Here is a 14,664-nt window from a genome sequence, read left to right as displayed (position 1 = left end):
GAAAAGGTATGCGGTTTGTTTTTGCCACGATTCATATTTACATATGACAACGCACAATCAGTAAATGTGCCAACAACGCGCAGACACTCATTGATCGTGGCCAACAGCATTGATCTCCGTTGAGGCGATGATTGGCCTTAGGGCCGCTCCCCGAGGCGTGTCCACGGGAGGGACTGGAGCCCTCAGCCGCGCTATGATCAAGAAAATTATGGGATTCGCGAGATCGCGCCTCGTTCCATGCCATAACTAAAAATCATTCAAGTAAATGACCTCGAACCATTTTACGTTGGACGTTCTCTGTTCTTTAAAACCAGAAGATAATTAGTCAGTACATCCAGGAGCAGACCAATTCGAGCAGGTTGACACACGTCGCCGTGTCTGTCGGAAGGCGCAGTGCGTGGCGCACCCTTCTCCCCTTCCAAGTTACCCGTGAAGCACTGTGCCTCGTCAAAGTTTCGCTGACGCACCGTACCCGCGCCCGAGTTACCCGTAACGCGCCGTGCTCCCGTCGGAGTTACCCGTGACGTACCGTGCTACCGTCGGAGTTACCCGTGACGTGCCGTGCTCCCGTCGGAGTTACCCGTGACGTACCGTGCTCCCGTCGGAGTTACCCGTGACGAACCGTGCTACCGTCGGAGTTACCCGTGACGCACCGTACCCGCGCCCGAGTTACCCGTGACGCACCGTACCCGCGCCCGAGTTACCCGTTACGCGCCGTGCTCCCGTCGGAGTTACCCGTGACGCACCGTACCCGCGCCCGAGTTACCCGTTACGCGCCGTGCTCCCGTCGGAGTTACCCGTGACGTACCGTGCTCCCGTCGGAGTTACCCGTGACGTACCGTGCTACCGTCGGAGTTACCCGTGACATACCGTGCTCCCGTCGGAGTTACCCGTGACGTACCGTGCTCCCGTCGGAGTTACCCGTGACGTACCGTGCTCCCGTCGGAGTTACCCGTGACGTACCGTGCTCTCGTCGGAGTTGCCCGTGACGCACCGTACCCGCGCCCGAGTTACCCGTTTCGCGCCGTGCTCCCGTCGGAGTTACCCGTGACGCACCGTACCCGCGTCCGAGTTACCCGTTACGCGCCGTGCTCCCGTCGGAGTTACCCGTGACGTACCGTGCTCTCCGTCGCCGCACAACCGCTCCTCCTCGGGTTCCTCATACGGCAAGGAGGACATCTGCGCCACCTTGGTCGGCGTGATGTCCTTGTGCGACGCCAGGAAGAGCACCACCTCCCGCTTCTCGTTCTTGATCGGCACGATGTCCAGCAGGCACCAGAAGGGCGAGCCTAAAACACCGCGTCGCGGTGGGTGCAGGCGTACATCAGCGAACACAGGGCCGCCATGTGAGTGGGCCGGCCATTTTGCTTTCTTATCTACGGAATCGTCCATGAATTGGTGACCAGAAGTGCCTCCCCTGTCTAGAAGCGGCAAAGGAACTTGACACGGTCATTAGGAAGCCAAAAAGGGCCGCGTCGCTCCCTACTGAGAAGTGAGAAAATGAACAACATAAATAGCATGCACGTTCAGCGTGCCAGCCATATATTACGGCACTTTTCAGGTAAGTCGGTTTATTATTATAATTACAAATAATGCATTAAATTCTGAACAAAAAATCCAAGCAATAAGTGCCAAGCACGATGACTACACCAACGCCCATCTACATTAACGCCCAGGTTCGACTAAAAAAACTATAGCTATGCTCTTGCAGCCGACGTAAGATAACATTGTACCGGTCACAACGGTACTTCCTGATCAATTGCGTTAGAACTCTCCCGCCTGAACAGATTTGATTCAAAGCACCATACCCAGTCACCAGCGGCCACTGGCGCCCGCCTGGCAGACTTACCGTTTTTCCTGTAGAACATGACCTCGAGCTTCAGCTCAGTCTTGCTCTCGAGCGACAGCTCGATCTGCTGGCGGTGTTCCTCGGCCGTGTCCGGGCCGTACAGGAAGCGACACGCACACCCCTTCTGCATGATCTGGGCGCGAGCGTGCCCCGTCAGCTCGCAGAAGCCGTCCGAACAGTACACGATCGGGAACGTCGACGACACCTTGGCATTGCCCAGCACGAAGTTGCTGTCTGCAACGATAGAGCGTGTGGCTAGCTGCAGCGTTCTTTGGGAAGGAGTGTTCGCCACACAGTGAGGAGGGAGGGAGGTGCGGTTCAAGGCAAGGGACGGGGCGGTGCCGAGGCCTTCATAGCCGCAGACAGCTGAGCTAGCCGCTGTTGTATTATTTGGGGTCGCTGAGGCTAAGTATCTTCACTTCGTCACATGACTGGTACCATAAAAAGATCAACAAATTACTATCAGACGACATCCTTTTGTGCTGATTCGTCTGTTTGTATTTCCAGCAGTCTAGATTTGTTGTTGTATTCTTCCATTTTTAGACGGGACAATATCTGGTCGGTTGCCATTGGTTCTACGGAACTAAATTGGTAGCTCTCCTGCTCTCCTGGCATTCAGCGCCCCCGAACTCTCATGGCGCCAAACATCCGATGTACATAATGGCACGGGGACGATATCATCACCCAATGATACGAGCCAGTGTTCATCGTCTATGGTTGCCACTCGGTAGTCTCTCTCCATCACGAGCTTTTGTTGCCGTGCTACGAACCCTCTTCTCGCAGTTTTTACCGGGCGGGGGCTATTTATCAGGAGTTTCATCCCGATTACGAGAGACCGTCAATTTTCCCAAGTTCCCGCACAGTAAAGCAGCAGTATATATACATATATATATATATATATATATATATATATATATATATGTATATATATATATATACACACCTTTCTCTCTCTCTCTCTCTCTCTCTCTCTCTCTCTCTCTCTCCTCTCTCTCATCTCCCTCTCTCTCCCTCTCTCTCTCTCTCTCTCTCTCTCTCTCTCTCTCTCTCTCTCTCTCTCTCTCTCTCTCTCTCTCTCTCCCTCTCTCTCTCTCTCTGTATTACAGACGTGGGGTCCATCATTAAACCAAATAGGACTGAAGCAGCACTGGTTTGCCATCACCTCAGCTCGCCGTTCGCATATGAGGCTGTCAGAGTCCAGTGGTTTCGTGAACTCGCCAACCCATTGTGCAGCTCCATAACTGGCTTGGGTATGTTTAGCCTGTTCAGGTAAGAGGTCGTAAAGAACAAAAAGTGTACGTGCTCTCGGAACTCGTCGTTTTGCATTCGCCTGTAAATTAGCGACTGAAACCGTTTTATGAAACTGTGACGCACGTTATGTCAAAGAAAACCACCATGCCGATCCTACTTTAAATTCTTTCACATTCACCAAGCAAATATATCCGCGGGCAGTGAATGCACACAGCCAAGATCACATCCTGCTCAGGACAGCACACCCCCGGAGGCGCCGCCGGCTGGGGTGGGACGCGCGGCCGGACGCCGCTGAGACGCCGCCGCGGGCGACGGCCGTCGCCCGCGGCTGTTTTCGCCGCCAACGTGCTGTTATCGTCGACAGTCGGCCGTCACGGCGCCGGACCTATCAATGACCACGCGCCGAATTCATCCCGTGGACGATTACGAGCCGGTTTCGTCGCTGTCGCTGATCACGCGCCAGTTTTTTTCGCGACATGCACTGCCCTGTTGAACCTAAAGTGATGGCCATAAAGCAGAGCCCAGCCGGCAGGCGTAAACATGGGTCACCGTAGAGAACGGTAGGACAGTGATCCTACCGAGAACGGTAGGACGGAGGCCCTACCGAGAACGGTAGGACGGCCGACGAACGCTGCAGTGCTGGTGGCATTCCTGCCCTGGCTGCTATTCGAGGCCGGCGCCATAGTGCACCTGACAGGACTTCGCCTCGGCGGTCGTCGGAGCCAGTCCGGCGCCGGAGAGTCAGCCGATCCGCACCAGCAATGGCGGCACGGCCGACGGAGCGGCCGCGGGGCTCCATTTGCAGCCGGCGGCGACGATCCCGTTATCGCTAAATTGCATGCGCTGTATCAATTTCTGGTGAACTTGAGTAAGATATACGGACTTGGAAATATGTCGCACTCGTAAGGAATAAGGCCGCTGGACGGGCGAGTTTTGCTTAGTTTGTTATAAAGCTGGCAACTTGTGGGCAACATAGCTGACTGGCTGCAATACGTTTTCATACGAAATTGTCATGTGCTACGTCTAGAGCGACTGAATTTGCGTTCGTTTGCGCGCAACGATTGGTTTCGGTTGGCCACAGGTCATGATGACCTCGCACAGCAGCGGTTTCACGTGGCCAGCTGCGAAAGCGATTCAAACCTTATTCGTTTTCACGATTGATAATTCTTCGTTATAACTTTCAGCTCCTCTGAAAAAATTTGCCAGCCTCAAAACGTTCAGATACTTGCAGAAAACGTTAACAGGCATCTCAGGATAAACCCATCGCACTTCATAGTGGCTCGCTGCAGAAACGCAAAGAACTTCCGCTTTCCCTACCCCTGAATTATGTCACGCATTTCCTACTACGGGTCCTAGCATATCCGTCATTTTCCAATCTTCTGGCAACGGTGGCTGGTGTTGTTAGCATCGGCGTGAGCCGTACACCAGACACCCCCGGTACGTGGGTTTTTTCTTGTTTAATTCCTCCGGTCAGCCGGCCACCACATCCGCAAATCCCCTGCTACCTCGAAGACTAAGACATGCTACAACCGAGTGAAAGCGGCCTCGGACGCCTCGCATGCGACCCCGTCCGGTTAGCGTTTAGAGTAAGGTCGAAGGAAGCCTTATCGGCGAGGGCTCACTAACAGTCCCTATTTGACAAGAATTCTCAACCAACGTCACTTAAAACCCCCTTTGTGCTTTTAAAACCACAGCTTCTCATGCAACTGTTACCCTAGAAAAATTACCAAACATCACAATCATTATTTGTGACGTTTATTTGAGCACCAGACACTTAAGCATCTAGCTTATATCTTCTGCGTACACGTACATACAGGTTTGCCTGCTCATTTTGTTCCAAAAATCGGTCTTCACAAGGTCTCGGTACAGAGTGAAATACGAGTCTGTTTCAAATGGCAGTACAGATGAGTCAATAGAGCGCATTTATTTCGGTATACATAATAAACGCCACTGGTGGAGAAAAGCTGATGCAAGGCTACGAACTGCGAAGTTTTATCGCTGAGCTGACAGATAAGCAGAATGCCAAACATAAACATACTGCTATATACTATAGCTACGGGCGCGCGACGGGTGGCAGGCAAGGCCCCATAATAATAGCGCAACGGCACGGTGGCAGCATAGAAGTAAGTGTTCTTGAAGTCAGCTTGAAGATCAGAGGGCAATGATGCTGAAGGAGGCGAGTGAAATGTACATGTAAAACTCTAAGTGCTTTCAAGTGCACGGCTGAGGTCAGATCATCTCCACCGGATTCCCCGCAAACAAGCGCTTGCAGTTCGACATAAATGACGTTCTTGCCCATATAAGGGTCATTGATGGCGAGGAGCAGTGAAGAGTGTGGGGGCAAAATAGCACGTCATGATTGCTAAATGATTCATCAAAAACAAGCTGTACAAACAATATCGGCGTAGTTTTACAAAATTATCAGGTGGAGGTGAGCTGCTGAAAAGTGAGAAATAACCTCTATTGCCACCAGATCACGACAGCAAATAGGTTCCTCCACGAATTTAGCCTGTTCTCTTCTCAAAGTTCGAGGGGGAAACCTCATACGTGAGACATTTGTGTTTATCTTAAGTGTGCCTAGTAAGCACCATAAGACGGCACAAAATTATTGATGCCACTCGATGCAGATCACGTGACAGGGCGTGTTTCGCAACATGGATTGGCAGGAGAGCGGGGCTGAACAGTTACAATTTAAGAGCCGCACCCCTGAAGCACGCCCCTAAACGGGGTTTTCTGTGAGTTTGCCCACATTCTTCGCAAATTTGGGGAGACCGGAGTCTAAGTGTGGGGGAGGGTAGACTGCTGCTAAATAGGAAGCTACACCCCTGGGACTTGAGGTCGTCAGTCTGTTGTGTGTATACTCGGCACATGGACATGGCTGGTGACTTGAAAGAGAGAACGAAAATGATTGAAGGTAGCACTCGACATTTGTATTGTTTTTTTTAAGCTAAAACAGCCATGTTGAGGATCATTCGGTGTAGTTAACAGCCCTGCCCTTCTTAAGAAATAAAGCCCTCTAGTTTTTTGACCCTCACGGTCACCAAGATGTGGAGACTGTTTCAAGGAGGCTATTTCAAGGTAACTCCAGTGTGTATGACACTATAATATCGACATTAAAATCCTGCACATTCCATTAGTCATGCGGTGATCAATGCCAAGAAAAACATAATTGCTGAGTCTTTCATATCTGGCGCCCGTGAGGACGATTTCTGGATATAACGGGCAGGAGTTATAACTCCTCCGGAGTTATAACTCCTGTCTTGACCTATATTATCTGCCGGTTTACCCCCAAGGCGCCGATAGTGCAGTGGTTAACGCGTCTGCGTTAATGACTGCACGTCAGGGAAGCCAGCGGTATGGGGTTTAATTCCCCGTGGTGCTTGCCCTTCCCGCCAGGGTGGAAGGCAGGCGACGCCAATATAGCCTCAGCAGCTGAGTGCGTCGTTAAGTCCCCATGACGGCTGCTGCTCAGCGTACTTCAAGATTTTACCCAATCATCTCCTGCCCTGTGCTCCTCATCCTGCCTCGTGCGCTAAACTGTCCTGTTATGTCCTGTTGCCACCTATCCTCTATCTCCTGTCTTCTGGCTGCCATGTCATGCCTAATGATGGCGGAACCTCCATGGAGCTTGGAGAACGGAAAACATGATTTCCGTCCTCCGTACACTGTCTGCTCATGTGTGTGATTCCCACTCACTCCAGTCTTATTTGTAGGATTTTTGTTAATGAGGGCTTACAATCCAAAATATCGTTCTCAATTCAGGTCGTCCCCTCTAGTTCCAGTTTCTGTCCTCCAGCCCTGATTGTCCCCGCGATCTCAGAGTTGTAATCACGCCCGTGACCCAAAAAAAGCCAAAAATTGTTCTACAGTAGGTTATAATCCTAAACATGTTTCTCAGCACATACATTTTACACACATTACACGTACACACACATCACACACACACACATACACACACACACACACACACACGCACACAACACACACACACACACACACACACACACACACACACACACACACACACCACACACACACACACACACACACACACACACACACACACACACACACACACACACACGTACACAACACGTACAGCACGAACATTTCCGACAGCACGTACTTCTTCACGCATGCGATTCTGTGTTTAATACGTGTTCATCATGCCCGCTTATTTTCTGTTTACAGTAGTAGTTGCCTGGGAACACGGTAAAAGAACTTCTCCAATTTGATAGATTTGCAGCACGTTTTTAGCAGCAGTGGTTTTTTATCATCTACCAGAAAACACGCATATCGAGGAGCACATACATGCCTTAACATTGCAGCTTACATTGCGGCAGAATGTGAGGAAATGTAAACGACTCTGTGCTGAATACTGACATATCGTGTGGCTGCTATAATGGACGAGTCCCTCGTAAACATTCACATGTGGGATGATCAAGACGGGGATTTGCATCTCTGGCGCAGATAGATGCATAGGAAATGTATTCCGTTACCACGGAGTAATCGAGCCTTTGTGTCCCTGATGTCTGTGCTATTTACATAGGCAGCTTTACTACAACGCCGCATATTTAACTTTGGCATACTGAAAGTCTTATGCCGGTCGCTTGTCTAGCTGTCCCCTGCTGCTTCAAGTCCTGTTCAGTCCAATAAAAACACAGGTCATTCCAGTCCAGATTAATTTTTCACCAGCTAACGTGGCTTCAACACCGTCCTCACTGGGGATGGGTTGGTCTTCCCATCCCGACCCAACTCCCCAGTCTATATGTCCGACTCCCATTACTCAGGTCAGATGTGTGAGCAATACAGAATTCAAAACTTGAAATAAAATGTCGGGTAGTGCTTACGTCCTCTACCATAAACATGCGCCCGGGTGGCCGGCTAGGTACCCTTCGCTCGGGTGGGGGTCAATTTGACGCCCCTAAGATCTCGGGAACTAAGAAAGCTAGAAACACCAAACTTACAGGGTGTCTTGACCTGTATGTGAACTCACTTAGGTCAATGTTTGAGCTTACTAGCTCATAACCTTCAGGTCAAATAAGGTTAAACAATGTCAAATTTCGGGCTGGTCTCCAAAGTGCCCCCCGGAATCTAGGCAGCTGTTTCTAAGCAAAAGATCACAAGCCCATTTGTGGTCAGTGACCTTGTTTCACCTTTTGAAGGTCATGGTGATCAAAATCATACAAGACTGCTCTGAGTTTTGCATTTGAATGAGCGACAAATATTACGCTAGGAGTATGTTCCTAAAACAGAATGTCGACCCAGGTCGTCTTAGGTCAATGACCTTTTCTGACATCTAAGAAGTCAATGGAAGATGTATAATGCGGTCCCTGTTGTCAATAAATTTGCAATGAGGACCACAAACTATCCCATACAGCAAGCCCTAGAGTAATAAATCAGGGTAGTTGTGAACTTGTTCTGACCTTTATATCTGACCTTAGGTCAACTTCATTTGCTCATTCAATATTTGTGGTGCCTAAGAAAGTATCTCAGAGATGTATGGCTTCGTCAAACACTCCATTATTGTTTTAGATTGGACGATTCTCTAAAAATTGCCTTCGCTGAAACCATGGCCTGAATTTGACCTGCTATAGGTCAGCGACCTTACAAGGTACATCTAAATTGATGATGTAAAACGGTCCGCTATACAATTGTCTACAGCTATGCAAAAGCTGGCGCGGCTGCACCGCGCCGTTCGGAAACCATTGTGGAAAAACCTTCGGGTGAGGGGGGGGGGGGTCAATTTGACCCACTGGGCGCGTGTTAACACTGAAGTAATGTCGACTTTCTCTTACGTTTCGTCCACGTCTCTGAATGGTCTTGGCAGTCGGTGAGACCTAAAGCTCCAATAATGATTATTCTCACGCTTCATTTGTCAGGATGGGTCAAACTAAATGACATCCCGTTTGTTTCGCCCGATGAATGGAGCTTGCGATTGTTTCGGCAATTAAAAACTGGTTAATATCAAAGTAATCATCATCCACGTTTAAGACCTAAAACAACATCATCGGGGTAATGTAATGATAATCCATCACCTCGACCCTGGATGCCACTGAGACCAGAGCACGGTGTACGAGACATCCATGACAGTGGCGCAACGTGAAAGTCTAAGTTGCGTTATATTGATTTCCTTGCAAGGCTCACCGACATGGCATGCCGATCTGCATGTGACCGTCAAGCAGGCAGTGTGACAGTTACGCGGGGTAACGCTCCTTTATCTGGAAATTTGCGTGGCTTTAACCTCGGGAGGTTTTGAATTGCCGCTTCTGCCAGCCACGTTACTTATTCCCCCAATCGACGCCGCGAGAGCCGCCGGGAGATGCAACTCCTGGCCACGTATGCAGCATGGGGGAGGGGCGTCCATTTTGGACATCTTTGCTGGAGGACATCAACCCCGCCTACCAGGAAGCCTGACCGCTACTTGTCTCACGCGCCTTTTCACGCCATTGGAGTCGGACGATCTCAGATAAAGCTGCGGCTGTCTATCGCTGAGGTTAACATCGACCATCACATTTTGACGCCAATATCGGTCTCGGTTCATCTCAGACCACGGAGATGTGGGAAAGTTGTGGAAGTTTCACGTTAATGTATTTTACGTTTCTCACGCAAAAGACATCAAGCATAACTTCCATGTGATGCGTGTAGACGGTTTCTGTGCTAAGCAGTCATCTTTAACAAGTTAGGTAACACTAATAACTAAATTTTAAGTTGTCGGCATTAAAAGTCTCTGCAAGATTTCGAAAGTAATAACGACAATGCAGACACCGCTGTCTGATTGGAAAAGGTATTGGATCATGCAGGGTAGCATAAGCCCTCCTAAAACACAGCGGCGGTTCCGCTTCTCCTGACCGTGGGAGCGTCTTTGTTAACACGGCATCCGCTCTTGGCCCTTCTTAAAGGGTCTGGGTCGGCAAAAGGTCGCCGCCTGGCCTCAGATTGGATTGTCGTGAGGTCTGAGTCGAAATAAACAGTAGGTCACAAAATAATACTTAAACTTCAAAAGAAATTGCACTGAATGATGAGTCAAAATTTTGCATCGAAAAAAATCCATCGTCTTCCGACGAATGGTTTAAAATAATCAGCCTGGATCTTCGGGATCGTGTTGGTTTACTTCGCTGGCGAGGTGTACTAAAACGGGCTGCGTCCACCACCGCCATTCCACTAACCCCACGGCTCGGCACGCTGCGTGTACAAACGCACACTGTCCTTGGAACGAAATTGTAAGCGTGCAAACTTAGCATGGTCGTTCCCCGGGAGCAAGATGACTCACAATACAAGTCCAGGTTACGACCGCCAGAGGCCGACGGTCTGTCGGCATTGTTCTTATGAGCAGCCGTCCTGCGACCGGAACTGCGAGCAGCCGTCAATGTATGCTTTTCAGTTTCTGCCAGCAAAACCAAGTCACCCAGCTGGGTATCGCTGCCTGAGGCGCCGCTTTCATCACAGCTGGACTGAATTCCGGCGGCCTTTGTTGGAGTCGAAATGAAAACGCTTTATCATGGTAAATTCGCCCGACACGGGAGCGACGAACGGGCCTGTTGCCTCCGAATGCCGTCCCATCGCGGGTATAGAACAATATTCACACATATCGTTCTTTTAGACAAACAAGTGAGCTACTGGGACTGCACACCGGGCATCACTGGTGGCCCACTCAATGGATAAATGTGAGCCCGTAGAATCACCGTAGCTGCTTCAACTTGGCATGCATGTGCACTGATGCGTTGTCTTTATTCCTGTCGCCCACAGAAGACGTCGACACTCATTCCCGCATTCGTACGCCTAAACGCATGTGAGTACGTGCACACACGTTATGTACGCAGTCAACGTTTATGCATGGGTTGTTTGTTTGTGCCTGTGTCCAGTGTTTGCACGCAATTTTTTTCGCCGGCAACTGAGTGGACTCGGCGCTAGGTACAATCGATCCGGTCTATGATTTTTGTGTGCAAATACGCACCTGTGTACCAGTAATGTGCACCATTGGTAGTCATTATTTAGTGTTATATGTTGCGGCTATTTTCTCCATGGGCTATGTTTTATGCCCGTCCGATGAGAACACATGCAACGCAATATGTCAGTTACATTGGCAGCATACTAGGGCAGCTGAAAACATGCAATTCATGAAATTTGATATCTCCATTGCACATGTGTGCACAGCTCAGCCAGGCATTTCAGTCGATTTCTGATCAATTATAATTGCGAATATTCAGTATTTGCGTGACCTACCTTGCGCACCTGCGTCCTGATAAATTTTTGTCTTTTGTGCTCTGGATGGATATCGTGATATGATTCTTGCGCAGATTATGAGCTTTTCTGCTGAGTGTTGATCGTGCTATTCCAACTTTTTCCACTTGTTGTTTTGTAGAGCTTTCAACATGTTTTGAGCATCGCATTGGACAAATTAAAATGTTATAGTGAGGTAGGTTGGCGTGCAGTAACATTCATTAATTGTGGGTGTTGATCATGCAGAAAAGGCTAAGCCTTCCAGAGCTAAGTGTGCTGCAAACATTCAACAAGTGGCTATCGACCTGCCAGAGCTCACGGAGCTAACATAAGGAAAGGAAAACCTGTGCGGCGATCTCTCTCCTGACAGCTTCATAAGGAAACTCCACACCAGTCTGAAAATGGTGACAAATATCACGTTCCGCCGCCCTGAATGCTGGGAAATTCATCCTAAGCATGCTCTATCTCAAATATCCACCCATCCGGCGGCAGGCGGAGATCTGAAGATGCCCGAATCGTGCCAGATAAATTGAAATTTGTCATTTGCTGCAACCGCCGGCATCACTTCCATCGATAGGAGAGATGAATGGCTGCAGATAACATCGCCCCAGCACATACTTGAAAGAGCTGTCCCAGGGCGATGCGATTTGGAAGAGGTTTTGCGCCGAGCCCTGTTTGGTTCGGTGCCTAGCCGTCCGCGTCTGCGGGCCCCGCCCAGCTCGGCCCCACACCGGCGTCTCTGTTGATGCCTGCGTCATCGCCGTCGATTCATCGCTGCCCAACCCCTCGTTCCACTCCTGTTCCGCGTCTGACCATACGTGTTCGGTCACTGCCGTTGCCTGTTCCGCCCCCGCTGATCCCCGCTCCATCCTCCTGTCGGTGCCGCTCGCCGTCCGCTGGCGCCCGGTGCGTCGCTACCGATCCTCCGCGCCGATCGGACCGGTTCGGGAGCCGTGATGCCGCCGGGCGTGGGCGCGGAGGCCCCGGTCGCGATGGATGGCCGCGGGGCATCTCCGCGACGGCGGCGACGACGGCGCCCCCTCCCTGGTCGATGGGCCCTAATGCCGGCGCGCTGGCAGCGCTCGGCCCCGCGCGGCGCCGGCGGCGGTCCGCCCTGCCCAGCGGGGGGAACGTGCAAGGAGGCGGGGAGGAGGGCGCGCCAATCAGGCACCGGTGCCGGCGCGGGCCGCTGCCAGCCGAGGTGAGGTGCGGGCGTTGCGGTCGCCGATCGGTGGGGCGGCCGTCGTGCCCCGTTCGATCCACCCGTCACAGTGCGTGGCGGAAGATGCGATGACGCGAAGCGCGTAATTGGCTGCGGGAGAGTTGACGCGTCAGTACGCTGCCTCTGCTATTGCCCGGGACCAGAGCACGGCCTTCGTGTCAGTGCGCTGCCTCTGCTACTGCCCGGGACCACAACACGGCCTTATCGCAAATTGCAGCGTGGAGGCTCATGCCTTGGACAGCCTTATGTATCAATGAGTGATTTGGCGCTTCGTGATCGTGTAAGCTGACGCTAGTATAAATTTGCTGCACAGCATAAGTTGACATCATCCAGTTACGAAAGATTCATACTGAAACCAAGCAGCACCAATGATACTGCTCACAACATTTGAGGAGTAGCCAATGACCACTGACGTTAGCTATTGCAAGTAGCGACAATTTCTGAAGTCGTCAATGGCAGCTTCTGAGCGCCTATGTTTCCGAGTAAAAATGGTGCGCTTAAAAATTTGCGATCAATGCAGCTCTTGTTTTTCATCGCATTGTTGTGATCTCGTTTTCAACTTCAGAGGCAAGGAATGAGCAGAGCCTTTGTCGGCAAACTGGGACAATGCAAAGACTTCAGAGACAAGAAATGGTCGGTAGTGTCTTTGTCGGCAAGTTCGGGAAATGGGATCGATGATGCGGCACTTTGCTGGTAGTACCACCTGCAGAAATTTGGAAGCCCCGACATAGAATCATGGATGATTAATGGTGGCATGGAGCAGGACCCTACATTCTGACATGTTCAGATAGTTATAATGCTACCAGATGCACAGCAAACGGGCAAGGGAGCCGATGCGGTACAGAGAAGCCCTGGGACCATTACCGCTGTCAATAATGTGTCCGCCCCGTGCCTTCATCGGCCACAGCGCCCGCCTCCCAGAAATACCCATGGTGGGGTAAGTGGGTGCGAGTCGCTTTAGTGCTCGCTTTTTGCCCCTGGCTCCCGGCTGGGATTACCTGCGATCGATAGAAGCGGTCACTCAAGGTCAGGTGAGGTCAGAGGGGCGAACCGTGCAGAGCATTGTGGCACGTCAAACTTGCACCACACTATTCTGCCGTTAAACTGGATTTATGCGATTGTGTGGTGGAGTACGGGCTCACACAACAAACACTGTAGCGTGTACTCTAATTAAAAAAAAAATGTCCAATCTAAATGTTCGGACTAAATGAATGAACAACCGACCGTTGTGGAAGACACGAGACTTGCTGTGTTGGAACGGTAGTTAGTGATGCAATCTGGATTGCGTAAGATCACAATAATGGCTTTTTTAAATAGTTGGGTAATCAATAATTACAACGAAATAAATCGAGCGCAACTATTTGAAATAACTCTTAAATGTGCTGGACAGTGGGCTGCGATGGTAAAGTGGTTATGGTATTCGGCTGTAGACTGGTCGGTCCTGGGTGGGGGTCCCCACCACGCCTCTAACGCATGCCACATGGAACCTAAGAAAGATATCCTGTCTCGAAATGGCCCCAGCAGCCGGCGTGACGCAATCCCTTATCATAATCATAGTTGTGTTGGATCTCATCTTGTGATGCCAGCGGATTCGTTTTTTAGGCGAGGATGAATGAATACAGAATACTTAACGTACCTATATGTGTTACAATTGCTGCTAATGTGCTTTAAAGCCTAAAGCAAGAAAGCTAATTATTACGGATCTGTGTGACTACTTTTTCTGCCGGGCCGGGTTGGCGTAAAGTGGATTTATAATTTTGGAAAGGATGGACTGACAGGCGGATTTCATTATAAAATAGCCAGACGGACCGGACCAGATGCTATTACTTTAAGCACCGAAGAGCTCTGGTGAGCTAAGGAGGCAGGGAGGGGCGCAGTACCCTTCACGCAGGGTTAAATGTCAGCTTGCACAAACCTCAAATGTTACGGTCCATCGCTTTCTAAAAGTGTTTGGAGCTTCACACGATACAGCAGATCAGAACGCCAAGAAATCGAGCGAGACATCCCTGCGGGAACGCTTCAACAGAGCTTCGGGAGCCGGGGGGGGGGGGGGGGGGGGGGGAGGGGGAGGAAGGACGTCGGCCCGGTTTCGTTTCCACCCGGGGTACATCTGTCTGAG

The 14,664-nt window shown here is 50.6% G+C and overlaps 1 protein-coding gene across 1 annotated transcript in view; it reads right to left on the bottom strand.

The window, feature by feature from the left end:
• LOC119106954 (potassium voltage-gated channel subfamily H member 8) overlaps positions 1-14,664 on the bottom strand; it is a 65,407-nt gene that overhangs the window by 39,662 nt on the left and 11,081 nt on the right. Inside the window, exons 2-3 of the mRNA XM_037230299.1 lie at positions 1,850-2,083; positions 1,119-1,289 (exon numbers count right to left, since the gene is read on the bottom strand). Coding sequence (XP_037086194.1) covers positions 1,119-1,289; positions 1,850-2,083 — 405 coding nt within the window. The remainder of the gene's footprint in view (positions 1-1,118; positions 1,290-1,849; positions 2,084-14,664) is intronic.

Source organism: Pollicipes pollicipes, unplaced genomic scaffold (genome assembly GCF_011947565.3).
Source record: "Pollicipes pollicipes isolate AB1234 unplaced genomic scaffold, Ppol_2.1 Scaffold_6478;HRSCAF=7683_pilon_pilon_pilon, whole genome shotgun sequence".
Taxonomy (NCBI): Eukaryota; Metazoa; Arthropoda; class Thecostraca; order Pollicipedomorpha; family Pollicipedidae; genus Pollicipes; species Pollicipes pollicipes.
Note: the sequence above shows the minus strand (reverse complement) of the source record. Positions and strands in the feature narration are given on the sequence as shown.